Genomic DNA, 19,337 nt, shown 5'->3' on the forward strand with positions numbered 1-19,337 from the left:
CACTTTTAAGAACCACTACTCTAATGAAATTAAAGTCCCTTCTGTATCTGCCTGATGCAGAGCATTTTCTTGTGATCCTCATTTACGCCCCTGGCCCTCACTAAACTCTGGAGAAACAGAGCGCTCTGACCACTTTGCAATCTTGCTGACCTGAGCATGTTGGGATCTTGATTTTGGCTTCTACAAACACATCAGCAAAGATCCTCTGTTCCTGTTCTTGATTTTGTTAAAGAGCCTGAGATGGGTATTTTAGTCATGGGTACATAAGAGGAGACAGGTCAAATCTACGCAATCCCTCTGATTTTCTTTTTTGGAAATGGTGGCAATTGTGGTCCTTCCCAGGCCCCTTAGACAACACTCCTCTCAGACAAGCAGTCTCCTTGGTGTCTCCCACATCTGAGTGAGCATTTATCTTGCCTCCAATACTGAGAGATTTACATCTAATTTGAGGAGAGAGATTTCAATCAGCCTCTCTGGTCAGGCAGAGCACATAAAGCAAGGTTCTCTCTCAGCTTCTCTCCTTTTTACAACTCAAGGAGTGATACTCCTTTCTTGGTACCAAACTGGGCCACCCCTTTGATTACGGTTTAGGTAACATTTATTGGAAAAATGTTCTAATTCTCCAGCACGTTGGCTCAGAGGCTAGAAAGCTTCTTCCAGGATTAAACAATTCCCACGTAAGAAGCACACTGACTGAAACCAAATTTTATGTGTATTTCAGCATCAGTGGTGGCTGCCACGCTCTGGAAAAGGATTTTTATGGGAATAGGCAAATATCCCTAAGAAAAGTACAACAGCCCCAGATCTACGGATGGAGAAACAACTGGAGCAATTTAAATCATCATGTTCCTAAAAAGGAGTTTAAAGTTCTATTAATAAAAGGCAGAGTCATTCAAAGATGAAAGTTTAGTGTAACTCAAATAAAAGTGAGTTACGTGGCCATTCCCAATACCTACACCCCATCTGAGATCTGGAAGAGCATGATGGTGCCTCACAGGGGTGCGCGTGTGGCGGTCATCAGCATTACCTGATTCATCGACTCGCATTTTTTTAGTAGGGCTGTCACAATTCTCATCATCTGACATTTCCATTTCTTCTTCGCGGCGGATGCCCATGAGCTGCTCACTTTGAGCATTCCGGAGCTCCTGAAAGCAGAAGATAGGAGGATGTCAGAGTCACAGACACACGTCAACATACCTTTTCCCAGTGGTCTTTCGGTGTATCGCGACCGACATATGAACGCTTAGAATCTGAATTGTTTCCCTCCCAGACACTGCCCTGCGTAATCTGGAATGAAGTTCTGAGGGGTGTAGGGAGTGGAAAGACCCAGGGATAAATCCCGGCTCACCAATGACTGACTAGTCAGGGGGTCTTCAGCAAACTATTTCATCTCTTGAGTCTCAATTTCCTCATTTGCCAAAAAAGGGGATAATAACATCACCTAGCAGGATTCCACAGAAATGCCTCCTGCCATGCCCGGCACAGAAGGAGGGACTCCCAGCTAATGATAAGAAATCTGCACGATGGCATTTATAAAAGGCCTTGTCGACCACTAACCCACTGTGTAAATTCAGGAATGTTTCTTCGTCTCTCTTAACCTTGATTTACTCATTGGAATACTGTGATAGTAATAGTTTTGAGGATCAAATAAGTTAATGCATGCAAAGCTCCTTAGCATTATGCTAGACACTTGGTTTGCTAAGTTGATAACATGGACCATAAGAATTCTTCATGCAAAAGAGTGCCCCTGCAGGGCGCCTGGGTGGCTCAGTCGGTTAAGGTTGAGCATCTGCCTTCAGCTCAGGTCATGATCCCATGGTCCTGGGATTGAGCCAGCATGGGCTCCCTGCTCAGTGGGGGGGTCTGCTTCTAACTCTCCCTCTGCCCCTCCCCCCACTCATGATTTCTCTCTAATAAATGAATAACATCTTAAAAAAAATAGTGCCCTTACATTGTATGTGTGCACCCATGCATGGTCATATACACACACCATTCAGACATCCAAATGGCAAATGCAAAAGATGCTGGAGGACAAAATAAAACCGATGCCTTCTTTTTGGCGTTTCACATCATCATGTAGTGTTTTTGTTGTGATGGCTGTTTTGACATCACTGAAAGATCGTAGGATCATATCTTACTTTGTCTACTTACTAGAGGAGTGACTGCAGTCAAAGAGTCTATGTGAAAACTCACTGTAAAAAGTAACGAGTCACAATAAATTTTTTACTCCCTTGCCTAAAAATCAGGACACTCTAATTATTCATGGTAAGTAATTATATTATTTTGTATTAAACTGAATATTGTGTGTGAATCCTTATCAAGTCTGTTCTCTCACATGTACTGTCCTCAACAAAACAAAGAGGGGAAGGACTACATTATTATTTTTCTCCCTACTGAAATTGAAGTCTCTAAATAAAAGCCGAAGAGTTAAAATAATTTTGCTTTATAATAAATCTCTGAATAACAATAAAACTAAATTATAACACCTAATGTATTAATGGCATGATTTTAAGCATAGTTCTAGTGCCCATTTGATGGATGTGCATATTTCATGGGTCTATAGGTTCTCTGAACTCTCCTCTCTCCTTAGCTCACAGATTTTAACTGTAGTGGGACCAAAAGAAAATTCTGTATTGCTAGCAGTATTTGCACAGTCAACTTTGAACCCTGGGAATGAGCACTGCAGAGGACAGGGAAAGGGGAGGGAGGGCAGAGGGTCAAGGTCCCTGGGAGAGAGGACACCCATCACAGGGAGTCTTGAGAGGCCACCGAGGTGATGGGCAACGCCTCCTCACTTGGCCACGCCAGCCAGTGGAAAGAGGTGCCGATTCCGCCGTAAGTAACACCAGTGGCTCTTGGAGGCGGATGTCACGTGTGATTAGTGGGGATGCTTTTAGCTTGTGTACAGCCAATTTTTCTCCTGACAAAGAACCCCGTTCCCAAAGAGGTGGCCTGAAAATACTAGAAACAAGGAAAAGTCAGGTGGAAAGAATAGAGGCTGAAAGGGTCTGTTGTTGAGTCCCCACAACGAATGACAAACTGTCATACTGTAACTATTCAGTGGAGAAGAGTGTTGGAAAGAAAAAAAAAATTGGAGGGGGAAAAAAAAAGCCGAGGGTGTTTCCACAGGGTGCCTCTGGTTCAGCAGTAAATCGCTCGTACACTCTCATAAATCTGTAAAGGTGTTGCAGATAATTAACAGATGCTGTACATGGGAACGCAGAAAAAAATCAAGCCAATTACCAAGCTTATACGCAACAGAGAAATCATCCACAATGTTAAATTACCAACTGGTATTTAATCAATTAAGTGACATGTAGGAGAGAAAATCAAAGGTAATTTAGAATTCTATTTCCTAGAATATCAAAAGAGGTGTTAGGAGTGGCAGAGAGGCACAAAGTCCCTTTGCAGGAGCACCTTTCAAGACCGCATGCATCCGTTTCTACTGCACCGTGTGTGCGCTGAGCAAAGCAAGCAGGCTTCCTTGGAACAAAGCAGGATGTTTGCATGCCCTGCTCAACAGCGGGGACCACAGCCCCCGTTCCTCCATTCCTTCGGGGGATGCAGGGCTAGGGGCAGGGGACCAGGCAGGTGGGAAGCGTGATTTAGATCAATAATGGATATTTTCTAACACTCACATACTAATGGCAGCCTTTTTATGCCCAGATCATTAGCATAATGCCACTTGCATTTCCCTTAACATTTCTTTTAATTATGTTTGGTGTTTATGTGAAGGGAAAAAAAAATTAGATAAACAATTCATAGACCCATCGTTCCCAAATCTGAATCACAGTTTATGGATTTCAATTTGTGTTTTCATAACCCTCGATTTGTATATTTCATCCTAAATGAGGACTCTCTCTCCTCCCAAAAATCAACCTGGACTCAGGGTCTCGATTCCGTGTCTGAGAGAGCAGCAGGTGAGCCCCCTTTGTTTTTCCGGGCCCTGAAAAATTAAAGAGAAATCTCACTTCCTCCTTACTCATAATCCTGAGCATAGCAACAGAACTACATCAGTCACCAGCCACCTTCTTAAGTATTTGTGAACAAAATAAAAAAATGTCCTTCTTAACAATAAATTGCACTAGCATTTTAAGTGTCCCATTATTGTGAAGTCATTCAGTATTCGCTATAGTGAGAGTGATAATAAAGAATTCGTTTGGTATTCATGTGGATGTTACATCTAGTTGCCACTGGTATTCAGCTGTAATTTAGCATTAGTTAATGGGCACTTAAAATGCTACCCAAGTGATTGATATTATAGTACTTTGTGGTTCCTCAAACTCCATATAAAACACTTATTTTACAAGTGTAAGCCCAAATCGTTAAATAACAAACCTTACCTTCTATAAATTTGGGGATTTTGAAAGAGGGGAATATCATTTAGAGAACTTTAATATTAACATGCTAGCGATGGAAAGGCATCCAAATGGAAAACATTCTCTCCTTTTAAAAAAAACAAACGAATAAGCAAACGAAGATAGTATACTTACTTTTAAATGACAGGTTCAAAGCGTACACTACACTGTGGAGTTAAAAGTAACAGCTGTATGACCAATGACTAATGACACATTCTGGTCTTTCCAGGTGGCAAGGAAGGTCAAGTTCTGGCCTCTTTCCTCGGGGGTGGATACTCACACTTCACACACGCATTGCTGCAGAAGGGTGGACCCTGGCTAGCCTGGACATTTGCCCCCCCGGGGAAAGACGCTCTGGAGAGAGCTGTTACCTACCCGGCTGGCTAGCACATGGGACTAAGGCATTGTTTACGATGGGAAGGCATAGAAGAAAGGCGTACTTGCCGTTTCTAGCCCAAAGAGCAAACCATCATCATCACGTTGCAGAACACTGAAAAAAAAAAACCCCTCCATATTTATTTAAAAAGCCAGTTTTCTATTTTACGTTACACTTTTCTTCAGAATAGGCAGGCAAAGTGTCTTGGCTTATTTCCGAGCTCTTTGCCATGAATGGGAGATGCTTTTCTCCCTTTGCAGGGGTAGAAAAGCACTCTGTTTTCTAAGTGTTAAGTCAGCTGCTCTTTTGGATAAGGCACAAATCTGAGCTGGATTTGGAGCTGACAGTGCGACAGGACAATGGCACAACAGCTGCCTGTTATAACAAAAACCCGAAACGTCTGCCGCCACACTATTCTCTGCCAATCCAGTTGTGTGATGGCGGTTAAAAAGTAATAATAAAGTCACCAACCTCAGAATGCTTTCGCCAAATGTCTATGTTCTTGCGCTGAGCTTTCGAGAAATGGTCCCAAGCTTTTTGTCTGGTAGAAGCGTTGAAAACGGCCACAATCTGCTCAACTTTGGTGAACAAGGAAGTCAAACAAGACAAGTAATTTATGTTGTGATCACTATAGGGAAGCAAAGCAAAGACACTAGGAGTCTATGGATGATGTCACAGTAGAAATAACATCATCAATATCCATCCAATTTGTGCCTTTTTGTACTTACATTTTAGCAAGGTTGGGGAGGTCTCCCTTCAAGTCTGTCTCCATAACTTTAGGTTAAAACAAATTCTAGATACAATTGGAAAGAGTTCATGGGCATCTGCTTCCAAGCATTCTGCAGCTCTTGTTTAAAAATGTGACTTGGTATGTCTATATACCTAGATCTATAGATATAGATCTGGTGTTGGCATACAGATCCAGATATATAGATAAAGTAATGCCTGGGTTGGGGGCTTACAGGTGAAGCCGGGGTGGAGTGGCTAAATGAGGAAGAGCCAAACACGTATCTTTTTCTTTTTTGGTCTCCATCTCAAGGATTCAATTGCGCCCTCCGAAGATATTACTATGTCCAAGTTCCAAGCTGGGGCAATGAGTAGTTGCTTCATACTGCCCCTCAATCTCAAGAGCCATTTTTACTCCTTGGCTCCTTTCTCCTTCCTGCCCCTCCCCCTCCCAGCCCCTGCACCCAGTGCAGTCAGCCCTCCAGCCTCCACTTCAAGACAGACCGAGGCTCACCCAACCAGCTGCACAGGCATGCAGATGGAATTTCAACACCACGTGGCGCCCTCTGTAGTTCATCACGACCACATACCATTCTGTTCTGCCATTTTCACTTTCATAAGGCTGCCCTCCCAAACCTTTTGAAGTCCTAACTCTCTCACTTTGACTTCATTTAATACTTTTGTACATTTAGTATATTTAGTACACTCCTAGGCAGAGTGCTACTGGAATGATAAAATGTTGTGGGGCTGTGAACAAAGCTATATAGAGAAAGGGATGAGCTCTTAGGAGTGGATATTATGGGTGGGGCCAACCAACTGCAGATTTAATCTTGCTTAATCAGTTATTGATCTAATAAGCATGGGATTAAGGAAATTATAGCACTGAATTAACCATATGATTAAACCTGAATTTTTGAATAGTTAGAAAGGCACAGTTAGAATTAGCTTCTCATGGGTGCTAATACTCTATCTAACATAAGTTCTTCTTAAGTGATTCCCAAGGCTCTATTATAAAAAAAGGGCATCAAAGCTCTTCCAAATCTTCCAGGTGTCCAAAGTATGGCAAAGAGTAACAGAATAATCCCCACAGAAGAACAACGCCTGGTGCCACAATTTTAAAAAGTAGCCCACAAAATAAACAAGTGTGTGATGGAGCAGAGGAGGAAAGTAGATGCTGTTCACTTACCATATCTTATAAGGCTAATGAGCAACCACTTCCCAATCAATGCATAATTTTCACAGAGGCTTTGATGTTTATTCTTTTCTACCTTGAGAGAATCCCAACTCCAAACCTCCTTATTTATCAAACTTTATCAGCAGGTCACATGATGAACTGGTTGCACTCAATTTGTAACAGAAGGACGTGCTATCACCTTCGCCCACACTCTCCATGCGTACATGTGGCTCTGTTCCCCGACCTCGTCTGGAGGAAGTCACACATTGTGCGGCTCTGAGTGCTGACGCTCACCTGACCACCAGCTCCCAGGCCTCTGCTGGGCTCCACGGCAGCATAGCGGGTGGAAGAGGGCTGGTTTGACCCCCCGCCCGGACTTCCAGTTGTTTCGTCTGCATGCAGGCTGGGGTCATGGAGGACTTTAAGCTACCTTCTGCATGGGCAACACAGAGCAGTCAGCCAGATATGCAGTGATGAAATCCACGGTCAGGTGAGATTATCTGGCAGGGGTGGTAATCATGAGACTGTTACAGAGTAACGGACTCCACTGCTTTAAGTGTAGAGCTTTTTAACAGACATCATTTAGAAGAGTGAGAACTGTGGTATCCACAGGGGAAGGGGCAGTAAAGATTGAGGCCGAGTATTTGGGTGGTGATAGTCAAAAGGCTGCCATCAATCAAGAAAGGCTGTTAATAAAGGGGATACACTAGAGAGAAAATTCCCTGTTCATATGTGTGTGTGGAGTAGGGGGAAGGTAAGAGAGGCCAGTAATACCTATGGAAGCATACAGAAGGGAAAGCACTTAGAAGAAAGACCCAATGGCCAAATACCACACAAGTTCAAGGGTAAACATAGATCCTCTAATATCTACTCAAGCCATGTACCACTGCAGATGTTTCCTGTCTGAGGCAAGGTGCCTCGTTATTTAGAACATGTTGTTACCAGATCCCAGGGCATACTTTCAATTCAACCACCCATCCATCCATCCATCCATCCTTTTATACAGCGAACATCTGAGATCCTCTAATTACCAAGCACTCGAATGACTGCTAGAAATATAATTAAGACAGTGCTTGTCCTTGATGAGATCACAGTCTCTAGGGAGAAAGAAAGCTAAGCAGTTAATTATCCTATGCAAAAGAAGTATGGATGAGGGTATGGGGACACAGTAACTAACTCAGTAGGTGGAGTCAGGAAACACCCCCCCAAAGAAGGCATCATTGTTGCTAGGTCTTAAATGACAAATCAGTGCTTGCTCCCCAGTTCAAAGGGTAGTATGGAGTCATGAAAGGACATTGTAGGGTTGGGGCAAATGCTGGGTGAGGATGAATCAGGAAGGACAGTGGATCCTAAGCCACTGGCGACCTTTATATTGTAGCCCTAGGACACACATCTGAGTAGGATTTGTTTGGGAGAAATGATGAAGGCTTGAGTTAAAACAGAGCACAGAAATAGAGGCAGGAGCAAGGAGTCACTTGACGGAGTGAGTTGAGAGTAAAAGTGGTTGACCTATTATGAGGAAGGAGAAGGGGAGGCAAGGATGGCTCAGGCTTGGGAAGTACATCAGAGACTGCGAGGACAAGCCCAGGCGGAGGTCTGAGAGAGAAGGTAAGGAATTTGCTTTTGAACATGCTGAACGTGACATGCCTGAAGGTCATCTAGAGAGAGTTGAAACACATACTGGGGGTTCAGAAAGAAGTCAAGACTCAAAAGAGACAGGCCTTCAATTTTCTGGACTATTCTCAATTTCAGGCAATTGTGTTCTTTTCAGTACGGTTATGAATTAAAAGCAAAACTAAAGGTGGCTAACTTTATACTTCTTAGTAAGTTTTATACTTTCTCCACACATATTAACAAATAATGAAGAACCCCCCAAACACCAAAAACTGTGGAACTCAGCTTAGGTTTAAAAAATACTCTCACAGTGTTTCCAAGGCCCAGAGTACTTCTCTCATGTCTGCACAGACTGCCCCCAACCAGCCATTTGTCTTGCAAATGAAAGTTCTTGGGCACATAAAAGGACTCAGAAAGAGTGCTTGGATCAGCAGGAATTCATCATCATTAGGGAAAAACCACCTCAAAGAGTATGCCTTAATGAATGTGATTCAAAGACAGCAGATTTTCAAAATCATAAATCAGGACAACTGCTGGTGGTGGTATCATGAATAAAGACCATTCACTTTTTTTTTTTTTTTTAATAAGATTTTAAAAGAGAGCGTGCGCATGAGTGGATGGGGCAGAGGGAGAGGGAGAGAATATCTGAAGCAGGCTCCAGACTCGGGGCTCAATCTCATGACCCTGAGATCAGGACCCTGAGATCAGGACCTGATCTGAAACCAAAAGTCGGAAGCTCAACTGACTGCACCAACCAGGGGCCCCAGCATACACTCTTCATTGTCTCCAGCAAGGAACACCAAAGAGCAAGTCCATGAATTTGACCACCACTCACTACTTCTGGTATATAATTCACACCACTTGTCCTATACACAATAAAACTACAAGTGGTTACTAGCTAAATTGAATGTTTAAAATTCTACCTAAGGGGCACCTGGGGTTAAGTGCCTTCGGCTCAGGTCATGATCCCAGGGTCCTGGGTCTGGCTCCGTGCTCAGCTCCATGCTCAGCGGGGAGTCTGCTTTTCCCTCTCCCTCTGGGCTCTCCCCCTCTCTCAAATGAATAAATGAAACCTTTAAAAAAATAAGTAAAATTCTACCTAAAAGCTCAGAGAAAAGAGAGTGAACAAGATGGCCTTGGCATTTGTTCAAAAAAGCAGCAATTCAGATCAACCCCAACCAGTGTTGGGAGCATCCCTAGTGGGCTAGAGACTACTAGCTCCGAGGCCCCACTGGAGCCTGGATCAGCTGTACACTTAAGTATTTTTGAAGTACTATCAATACAAAGAGATCAGTCAGAAAATTTAAATCTACCTTCACACACCTTGCAAATTTCCCCCAGCCCACTGCCAACTTCTACATTTTAAATGTTTTGCCTAAATTAGGTTATTTGAGAATCATGAAAAAATTAAAAGTGACTTTTCACCAGTATGTTCGAATGTCCGTCTTAGATGTCATACTAGAGTCACTAACATAGATCCAGCAGGTATAAGTGAACCTAAGGGAAGGATAATAGAGCTTTGATGAAATTGCTAATCACTCTTGGCAGCTACAAGCCCCCTGTTAAAAGATAAACTGAGGTCTGTTAAAAATTTGAAGAGTTTATTTGAGCAAAAATCGGTGGAATCAGGCAGTGCCTAACTGGAAGTAGTGAGGGGCGCTCCCCTGCCTGGCAGGAGCTAGAAACAGGTTTTTCTAGAGAAAAGGCAGAAGCAAAGCAAGGAAATCATGGATTGGTCACCGCTTCAAGTCTAGTTGGCTGCTTGTGATTGGTTGTCCTTAGGTTTTGATTTTGTAACTTTTAGGCATTCGTAGGCTTGGATTTGGTTTGCTTATGTACACCACCACCACATTAGGGCCACTCTGTCTGGGGTTTTCCTTGTTTAATTAACTGAACATCCTACTAGTGATTATTCATTCTCTTGTCCGTGTGTATGTAAAGAGACCCACATAATACACACGCATATATGTATACAGTCTTCAGAATTTTTTTTAAAGATTTTATTTATTTATTTGACAGAGAGAGATACAGCGAGAGAGGGAACACAAGCAGGGGGAGTGGGAGAGGGAGAAGCAGGCTTTCTATAGAGCAGGGAGCCCAATGCGGGGCTCAATCCCAGGACCCCGGGATCATGACTCGAGCCAAAGGCAGACGCTTAATGACTGAGCCACACAGGCGCCCCCAGAATTTTTTTAAAAAAATCCATAAGACTAAGTAATTTAATTTTTTTTTTTTTTTTTAGTACTTTCCTCCACCTCAAAATGTTTGGACATCTGCTGAGTTCAGAACATACTTCTCACTTGAGGGAAAACTTTATAAATTATCTTTAGAAGCACTTAATCTTCAGTCTAAGGAAAGGAAAGCTCAGAAGAGGACATCCATTTACCCGGAAAAAGACCACATTGAAACAAGCTCTCTGGAGGATGCCTGGGTGGCTCAGTCAGTTAAGCGTCTGCCTTCGGCTCAGGTCATGATCCCGGGGTCCTGGGATCGAGTAGCGCATCGGGCTCCCTGCTCAGTGGGGAGCCTGCTTCTCCCTCTGCTTGTCGCTCCCTCTACTTGTGCTCTCTCTCTCTCTGGCACATAAATAAATAAAATAAAAATAAATAAAATAAGCTCTCTAGGAAGGAGCAGAGCATCAAGCATAAAGCCTCAGATTTCGGGGCTGCACAAGGCTCCTGAACTCTGAGCTCTGGGCAGAAAAGCCTTGGAAGCAAGAGGAAGGTTGTGCTCCTCTGAAGAACACAAACCCAGACCTTTCTCTTCCTTGTCCTCCCATGTTCTTCCTCAGAGTCCCTGCACTTCCTGTATCTTGTGCTCCAGCTAAATAGCTGCAAAAGAGCCTTCAATCCCTTTAGTGGCGCAAATATCTGGAGAAACTAGGTCCTTACAGGCAGAAGGCTTAACTAAATAAAGCATCTCAAGCAAATCTTCTAAGCTCAATTTTTGTTTTTAATGTTATCTGGGCTCATCATAGAGCCTAGGTCTATAGGGTTCCGAGGAAATTTGGTTTTCCTTTAAGGGATAACATTTTTCCACATCCTCTATGAATAGCTCAGAAAAGATGTTCAAAGAAAGGCACATAACTAATGAAACAGTTGACCTCTCCTCCCTGGCTTGTTACTGTTGCTTTTAAATTCTAAAAGCTAGGGTAGAATTGATGAGTCTTGGCTCTGGACTGAAGAATTATAACGGAGGAAATGCAGTAAGTGATTCAGGCTCTCAGGACACCCGGAGGAGCAAGACAAAGCCAGAGGGAGGAGCAGTTAGTGTTGGGCACGGACAGGGGAAGCTGCGAGAAGAGATTCCCAGAGAGATCCCTGCCTACTCACTCTGGGTCCTGAGCACAGAGGAGCCTGCCAGTCGGCCTGGCAGGAAGCCCAGGACATAGAGAATTAACACGGTCAGACCCATACATTAGGGAGGCATGGACTGGAATTTCAAGTTGAAGAGGAAAAAGGGCACTCTGGGGTTTTCTCTGGAGATGAGTGAAAAAGACCATTGCTGCATGACGCTGTGAATCCATTACAGCCCCGTTAAACCTGAGGCCATGACACCATGGGCAGGCGTCACGTTTCTTAACTTCCTGGCTAGATGAGGCCAGATAGTTGCTTCTTTTATGGGGATGGGGATGGAGACAGGAAGAAAGAGAAACATGGTGATCAAATTATAAAAAGGAAAGAAATAGGATGTTTGTAGCCAATTTCGAGTAAGCAGGGAATGGTGATATGATTCAAATAAATGGTAAGATATTAGGCGGATAGTGACTTAAGCTTTGTATAAATCCTGATACATTTCAGGAGCTGTAGATCCCCTTATTAATGCATCTATTCAAACATTTTGAGAAGTATCAAAACAAAAATCTATGAGAATATTACAATTTTAATGGTTCCTTACAATATGCAGCTTTTATTAGGCTTTTAAAATCCAGTAAATCCCCCTGCCTAGATCATCCCTATTGACTAAATAAAAGTAATAGATGTATATAAGAAAAAAGGGATGAAACAAAATGTAAAAGGCTACCTTCCCATCCTGGCTCCCTCCCATCCAGTTTTTCTCTTTAAAGGTAACCACTTTTAACAGATTCTAGCATCTCCATCCAGAGAAAAACCTTATGCATAAAGTATAGACTGTGTCTATTTTTCTTTGTACATCCTTTCTTTCTTTACACACAAGTGCTGATATTATATACACTGTGCTCAAACTTGATCTTTTCCACTTAACATATCTTGGAAATCTACTGATCTGCGAAAGGCACACTTCATTTCATTGTGCTTCCCTTTATTATACTTCACAGATAATTGTGTTTTTTTTACAAATTGAAGGCTTGTGGCAACTCTGTGTCCAGCAAGTCTACCAACATCATTTTTCCAACAGCATTTGTTCACTGCATGTCTCTGTGCCGTATTTTGGTAATTCTTGCAGTATTTCAAACTTTTCATCACTATCGTATTTGTTATGATGATACTGATCAGGGAGCTTTAATGTTACTACTGTAATTGTTTTGGGGGGCTGCAAACCATTTCCACGTAAGATGGCAAACTTAATCAATAAATGTGTGTGTGCTGACTGCTTCACTGACTGGCTGTTCCCCCATCTCTCTCCCTCTCCTGGGGTCTCCCTAGTTCCTGAGACCCAACAACATTGAAATTAGGCCAGTTACTAACCCTACAATGGCCTCTAAGTGTTTATGTGAAAGAAAGAGTCAATCAATGTGTCAAACTTCATTGCTGTCTTATATTGGGAAACTGCCACAACCACCCCAGCCTTCAGCGAGAATCAACCTGATCAGCCAGCAGCCATCAACGAAGCAAGACCCTCCGTCAGCAAAAAGACTGTAACTCGCTGAAAACTCAGACGGTTAGCGTTTGTAGCCACAAAGTATATTTATTTTTATTTTATTGTTTTAGAGAGGGAGAGAGAGGAGCTTAAGCAGGCTCCTTGCCCATTGAAGAGCCCGACCACGGGCTCTTCAATCTCACGACCCTGAGATCATGACCTGAGCCAAAATCAAGAGTCAGACGCTGAACCGATTGAGCCACCCAGGTACCCCAGCCACAAAGTATTTTTTAATCAAGGAATGTACGTTGTTTTTTTAGACGTAATGCCGTTGCACACTTAATAGACTACAACAGTGTAAATATACCTTTTACATGCCCTGGGAAACCAAAAAATTCATTGGACTCACTTTATTGTGATACTCACTTTATGAGCTCGCGGTATCTTTGGGGTATTCCTGTATTAATAAGGCTGCAATGAACATCCTCAGACATATCTTTTGACATTTTTATATAAGTGTCTTTATAAGAAATTCTTAGCAGTGGAACAGATAAAAGAGTATCTGAATTTTAAATTTTTGAGAGCTATTGCCAAATTGGGCTCTAATTTCATGCCCACTAAGTATTTTTCAGATTAACTGGAAGTTGGTACCTTTTGATGCCCTTCCCACCCATTTCCTGTACCCCTACCCTCTGCCTCTGGCAACCACCAATCCAGTGGACTGTTTTAACAAGCTTTCCAGGTCATTCCAATGGTGAAGCTTGAGAACCTCTCATTTAAAACATTATCTCATTTAAATTTCCCAACAACCCTCTGGGGCTGGTGCTTCCATAATGCCCATTTCACAGATAAAGAAACAAATTCACAGAGAGGTAGAATTACTTGTCCAAGGTCATATACTTAGCAAGTGGTGAAATTGGGAATGGAATTGTATCCGCTCAACTTCAAATAACATATATCTGACCCTGGAACAATGCGAGGGTGAGGGACACTGACCCCCACCCCCACCCCCATCAAACATTGCATTCAGCTTTTGACTCCCCCAAAACTTAATAGCCTCCCATTTACAGCTTACAAAACAGCTGATTAACACATAGTTTGTATGTTATATGTATTACATACTCTATTCTTACAATAAAGGAGGCTAGAGAAAATGTTAAGAAAATCATAAAATACATTTACAGTACTACTATACTGTATTGAGAAAATCTGTGGACCAGCACAGTTCAAACCCATGTTGTTCAAGGGTCAACTGTATTTATAAACATTCGTATATGGATTTATACTATGGGCCAAAGTCTCATGAGCACTGCGGAATGTATCATGCCAGGCACTGTCCTAGGCGCTGGGGATAGGGTGATCCACAGATGCTGCTGATTCTTGCAGCCCTGGGGGGAGACAGCCACAGACAAGACTGAGTCACAGGAGGAGAAGCAGCCTGCAGAGAGCACCAAAGGAGGCAGGAAAGGCTTGAAGGACCCCTGGGCCAAAACTTTAAGACAAGTAGAATTTTCTAAAAGGAAGAAGCTAAATAGTTGAGATTGTTATGGGGCAGGAAGCTGACTGACCCCTCTCCAAAAGTATACCGAGGAATCTGAAAGGCAGTGAAGAAGAAACAGTGTCTGCAAAAGGGCCCCTACTTCTTGTGTGTCTACCAGACTGGAACTGGCTTCCCTCCGTGTGTGTGTGCCCTCAGCACACAGTCATCTAAAATCCACTCCGCCCTACTTTTGTTCATCACTGTTGTTGGATAATAAACCTCAGCAGGGGAAACCTGAGGAGGTGGGGCCCAGCTGAGGGAGTGCTTTTAGGAATTGACACTGTGGGGCTGCATGTGAGCATGAGCCAGGAAGGAGAGTGAGGAAGCCCTTGTTGTGGGTAAAGTCCTAGCTCCACCACCAAGCAACCGTGTGGCCTGAAGAAAGCCTCTATGTTTGAGGCCCAAAGGAAAGGGGGATGGACGAGCCATTTCTAAATATACACCCCAGCTCTGTGATCCTACAGAAGACGGGTCAGCAAGCTTTTTCCGCAAAGAAACAGGAAATATTTTTGGTTTTGCTGGTCATACAACTACCCTGCTAGAGAAAGTGTCTACAAACCTAAGCAGTTTATGTCCTTAAATAAAAGTGGCTACTTTTTCATGATCCTCCCTGGGCACAGTTTTCCTTTGCTTGAGCACAGACACCAACTTGTACTTCCTTTCTCGGTTGCACAGAAGAGTCCAGAATACATCATCTCTGCGTTAAAATAACTATACCGACACCTCACTTTTCCTCAGATCTAGTTTGAAAGTGACTTGGCTTTAAAAAGTTTTTGTGAAAAAAAAATGTTTGCACGCGGATTCTTTCCAAAGTAGCTCGGAGACGACTTCCTCATAGCCTGTCCCCTCCTTCTATATCCCCCCCCCCCACCTCCTCCTTACCACTTGGCGGTGGCTTCTATTGCAGTCCCTACAAGTGGGCTCATATGAAGATAGCAGGGTTTCATCTCTAGCTCCCAAAAGTTCTATCTTTTCTGAATTGCTGTGCTCTTCACTCAACACATACTATGTTAGCTCTTGAAATCTAGCCTTCTACAATTCCTTATTCCAGAGTGTAAGGCTTAATTTCTCTCTCTTATTTTGCTATCAGTAAAACATTTTTTTTCATGTTATTATTTTAATGGTATTATTTGGCTCAGTACATATATTTTCAGTGAGACTGAAGGAAGAGAGACCAAAAAAGGCTCAACTCACATCTGGCAGACTTCCAGTATCCTCTCGTATTGCTTTTGGTATTCTGTGAAATAGAAGGTTCTCTGCTCATTCTTGATTTGTAAGTTTTTATAAAAAATATTTTCTCTGGACATTTATTCCCTGAAAGCAAATAGGTATTTTTTTTTTTTAATGAAAATAATGCTTCCAGAACTTAAAACACTGGCAAATATAACCATCAGTATGATTTGGAGGAGAAACAGAAAACCTGCCGAGTTGCTAAAGCAGTTAAGGGGAATTTTTTTCCCATGGATGAACGATAGCAATGACGACCACAGACACGGAAAACATTTTAACACTTCATAAAATTCCTTTCCGACAGCAGGAACATAGAAGCCAAACTTCCCTTGGCAGAAAATTAAAAAAAAAAAAAAATGTTTAGCTGAGATGTTCTTAAGAAGTAAATGGTTTCAGAAAGAGCTTTTCAGACAGAAGAAATGTGGATGATGACACCCCATCTGCCTGAAAGGGGGGGTCACGGTCCACAGGAAGATCAGAGACCCCTCATCTGTCACTCCAGTGCTCTGCGCACTACTGGGTGCTTAACAGGGGCCCCATAAATATTTGTGGATGAATTTCATCATTTGTTCAAACACCTGAGGCTTTTACGATTTCAGTCAAGAAAACAGATGAGGACGTGACAGAGGAGACCGGTTAGGGAAGGCGCAGCCTCCCCAACAGGAACCCTGACCTGTCTACAGTGTGCAGCACCCCGGAAGGGTGCCGTGCACACACTCTCAGGGTTCAAATGTGGCTTGAAATTTGCAGTGCTGTCCTGCAGACACGACCTCCAGAGCGAGGCAGAAACGGGGAACACGCCTGGGAGGATACCAGCTCCACTGTTCTGTGATCAGCTAAGGAGCTCTCGGCATCCCAGCTGGGTCCCGGTAGAGAGGCTGGCTCTGTTTCACACACTCAGAAAAAAAAGGATCAGAGTCATTGACATGATAAGGACTGCAGAATTTTTGGAATGGCAATGGGCTTTAGGCGCGGGGGTGGGGTGGGGGGTGGCTGTCTGGTCAAACCCTTCCACTACTGAACAGATGGGGAAACTGAGACTCGGGGTGCTCAGCGGACTGTCCTAAAGTCACCTGGCTAACTAAAGTAACCTGGAGCCGGGATTAGAACCAGGATCTCTTCAGGCCCAGTCAACGGCCTCTCCTCTGTTTGCCGTTTTCAAGATCTAAGATGAGGGTGGCGCTGTTGCCTATCACAAACGTACAAAGCAAATTTGCATGGTAGTTCCAAGCTTTCCCATCTCCAGGTTAAAGTAATATTAGTAGGAGGCCTGGGATAGCACTACTGTAAGGTTCTCAGCTGAAGAATATTCTGCGTGTTCTACTTGAAGGAGGATGGCATGCTGGAACAAAGTCAGCTGAGATCATGGTTTATTCAAAAAGCCCAACATTTAGAGTATGTCTTGCAGTTTCTAGGCTCTAGCCCAATTTCCCATACCACCTTCATTTCCATCTATGATGTTGACCAACAGCCAAGAGTTGTACTGAGGTCTCTGATAGGCTGCCGGGAATTGTGCCAGACCTGGGCGGGGCGCAGGGAGGCGGGAAAGGGGACCAGTAAACGGCCTCTGTGTCTCTGTGTAGCCTCAAGTCTTGCTAGAAGAAAAAACGAAGACCCCACAACCTGATGCACATAAGATAATGAGGAAAGAATGAAATGCTCAAGGGGGTAGGGGCCGTGTTAATAAGCGTCGTAGAAGGGGGCGCCTGGGTGGCTCAGTCCGTTAAGCATCTGCCTTCGGCTCAGGTCATGATCCCGGGGCCCTGGGATCGAGCCCCGCATTGGGTTCCCTGCTCGGCGGGGAGCCTGCTTCTCCCTCTCCCACTTCCCCTGCTTGTGGTCCCTCTCTCGTTGTGTCTCTCTCTGTCAAATAAATAAATAAAATCTTAAAAAAGAAAAAAAAAAGCGCCGTAGACGGCAGGAGAGGGGGCCAGGGCCACGAGCTGCACCAGGAGCACGCGTGACCGAGGCTGGGCTCCGGTTCCGGCCTGGGTCCGGGGAAGACGCTTGAGGCGAGGGAGGTAGCGTAGGCACGGCGTGGAGGGGGAGAGAGGGCAGTGCTGGAGGCAAAGGCTTCACTTCCTAACCAGACAGCAGCATTTGCATTCCGTGTGAAGCCAGTGCCGACTACCACCCAACACTCCCTCAGCTCCGCCCGTATGCCACAGATTTACAGCTATAATATCCTCCTCTGCTCATTTTCACTGCTCATAAACACACACATAGGCAAAGCGGTAGAGAGCTAACCGTTCAGGGGGCCAAGAGTCCTGGGTTCTGATCTGCCCGTTAACTGCTAAATGACCAAGGCCTGTCACGTCTGCTCTAGAACTTCTCTGTCTCCTCCTCTCGAAAATGAGAGGCTATGAAACAAAAGATCTCTGAGGTTCCCCTCCCGCCCTGACATTCTATAGTTTCTACTTTCCAGTCCTCCTCCTTGTATTTATGGCACGTGTTCTTAAAATTAATATTAATCAACCCTTCTCCACTGCTTTCCCAATTGCCTTTCCCCCATGTTACTCCCTTACTTCACTTCTCTCTTACTGGGAAGCGTGTTGGGGAAGTACCAAAGTGGGGATATCATGCAGTGTTGAAATGTTCATTAGATGAGTGTGTGTTGTAACAAGGCATGCACAATTGATCATCTTGGCATGCATATTAATAATTGAATGCTGTGGTACATGCTTCCTGAACTTTATAAACAGCTCCTCTCTGAGCTTTGAAATGACAAGCTTTGCTCGTAACTGAAAAACTGAAAGTGGGCGGGCCTACGGGGAGTGCCTATGAAGTATACATTTTTAAAAAGCAAAGAAGATCAAAACCCCAATGTCTCCTGGTCGGGAGAACTGGGGAAGTTTCCTGCCAAATGGACAGGTTAAGAAATGACATAAACATGAGTCAAGAAGGACCTAAGGATAAGATGACATAAGAGTGAGATGATTCACCTGTGCTGACATTTTTTTTTTTCTCTTTCTTCTATATCTAGCAGATGAGATCTGCCCAGCTGGCCGGAAAAGATGAGAAAGCCCCAGCTGCCACACCAGGATAGATGGCGTCCTCAACTAACATCTTTCATAACTGCACATCTGTGGTCAGAAGTAAAAAATGATCCCAAACAGAAGTGAATGGATGCTGAACTCCCCAAACTCTTGGTTGGGTCAGGTGCTGCCCCTTGATGCTTAAAGCCAAGGCTTAGCTTCGCTTAGCTCCGCTTAAGCTTAAAGAGCTTAAAGGTTCTGGGGTGAAGGCCAGAGATATGAGAAAGGTTAGAAATTAAACAAATATTAGCAGGACTGAACATTAACAAGGCTGGAAGGTAACTACCGGACCTTGACGTAAACCTTGAAATAAATCACAACTTTTTCTTTATGTTATTATTCATGGCTCTTGATTTCTGTTCCCCTGTGAACAAATGCTATCTGCTCAAATATGAAAGCAAGGACAAATATGACAAGCAAAGCAAGGATGGGTGCATCTTATCCAGTTTAATGGACTAACACTTAATGAAATTTCCCTTCTCCTATTTCCAATAATATCTATCTA

General features: G+C 43.6%; 1 protein-coding gene across 9 annotated transcripts in view; it reads right to left on the reverse strand.

Moving 5' to 3' along the window:
- Nucleotides 1-19,337, reverse strand: part of ENOX1 (ecto-NOX disulfide-thiol exchanger 1) — a 550,660-nt gene that overhangs the window by 125,417 nt on the left and 405,906 nt on the right. For all 9 annotated transcript variants that reach the window (XM_064586067.1, XM_064586069.1, XM_064586066.1 and 6 more), the window contains 2 exons: nt 5,206-5,312; nt 1,028-1,145 (listed from right to left, as the gene is read on the reverse strand). In XM_064586067.1, coding sequence (XP_064442137.1) covers nt 1,028-1,145; nt 5,206-5,312 — 225 coding nt within the window. The remainder of the gene's footprint in view (nt 1-1,027; nt 1,146-5,205; nt 5,313-19,337) is intronic.

This window comes from Mirounga angustirostris, unplaced genomic scaffold (assembly GCF_029215605.1).
Source record: "Mirounga angustirostris isolate CCGP_5_RB_7025 unplaced genomic scaffold, mMirAng1.0.hap1 SCAF_3, whole genome shotgun sequence".
In the NCBI taxonomy this organism is placed as follows: Eukaryota; Metazoa; Chordata; class Mammalia; order Carnivora; family Phocidae; genus Mirounga; species Mirounga angustirostris.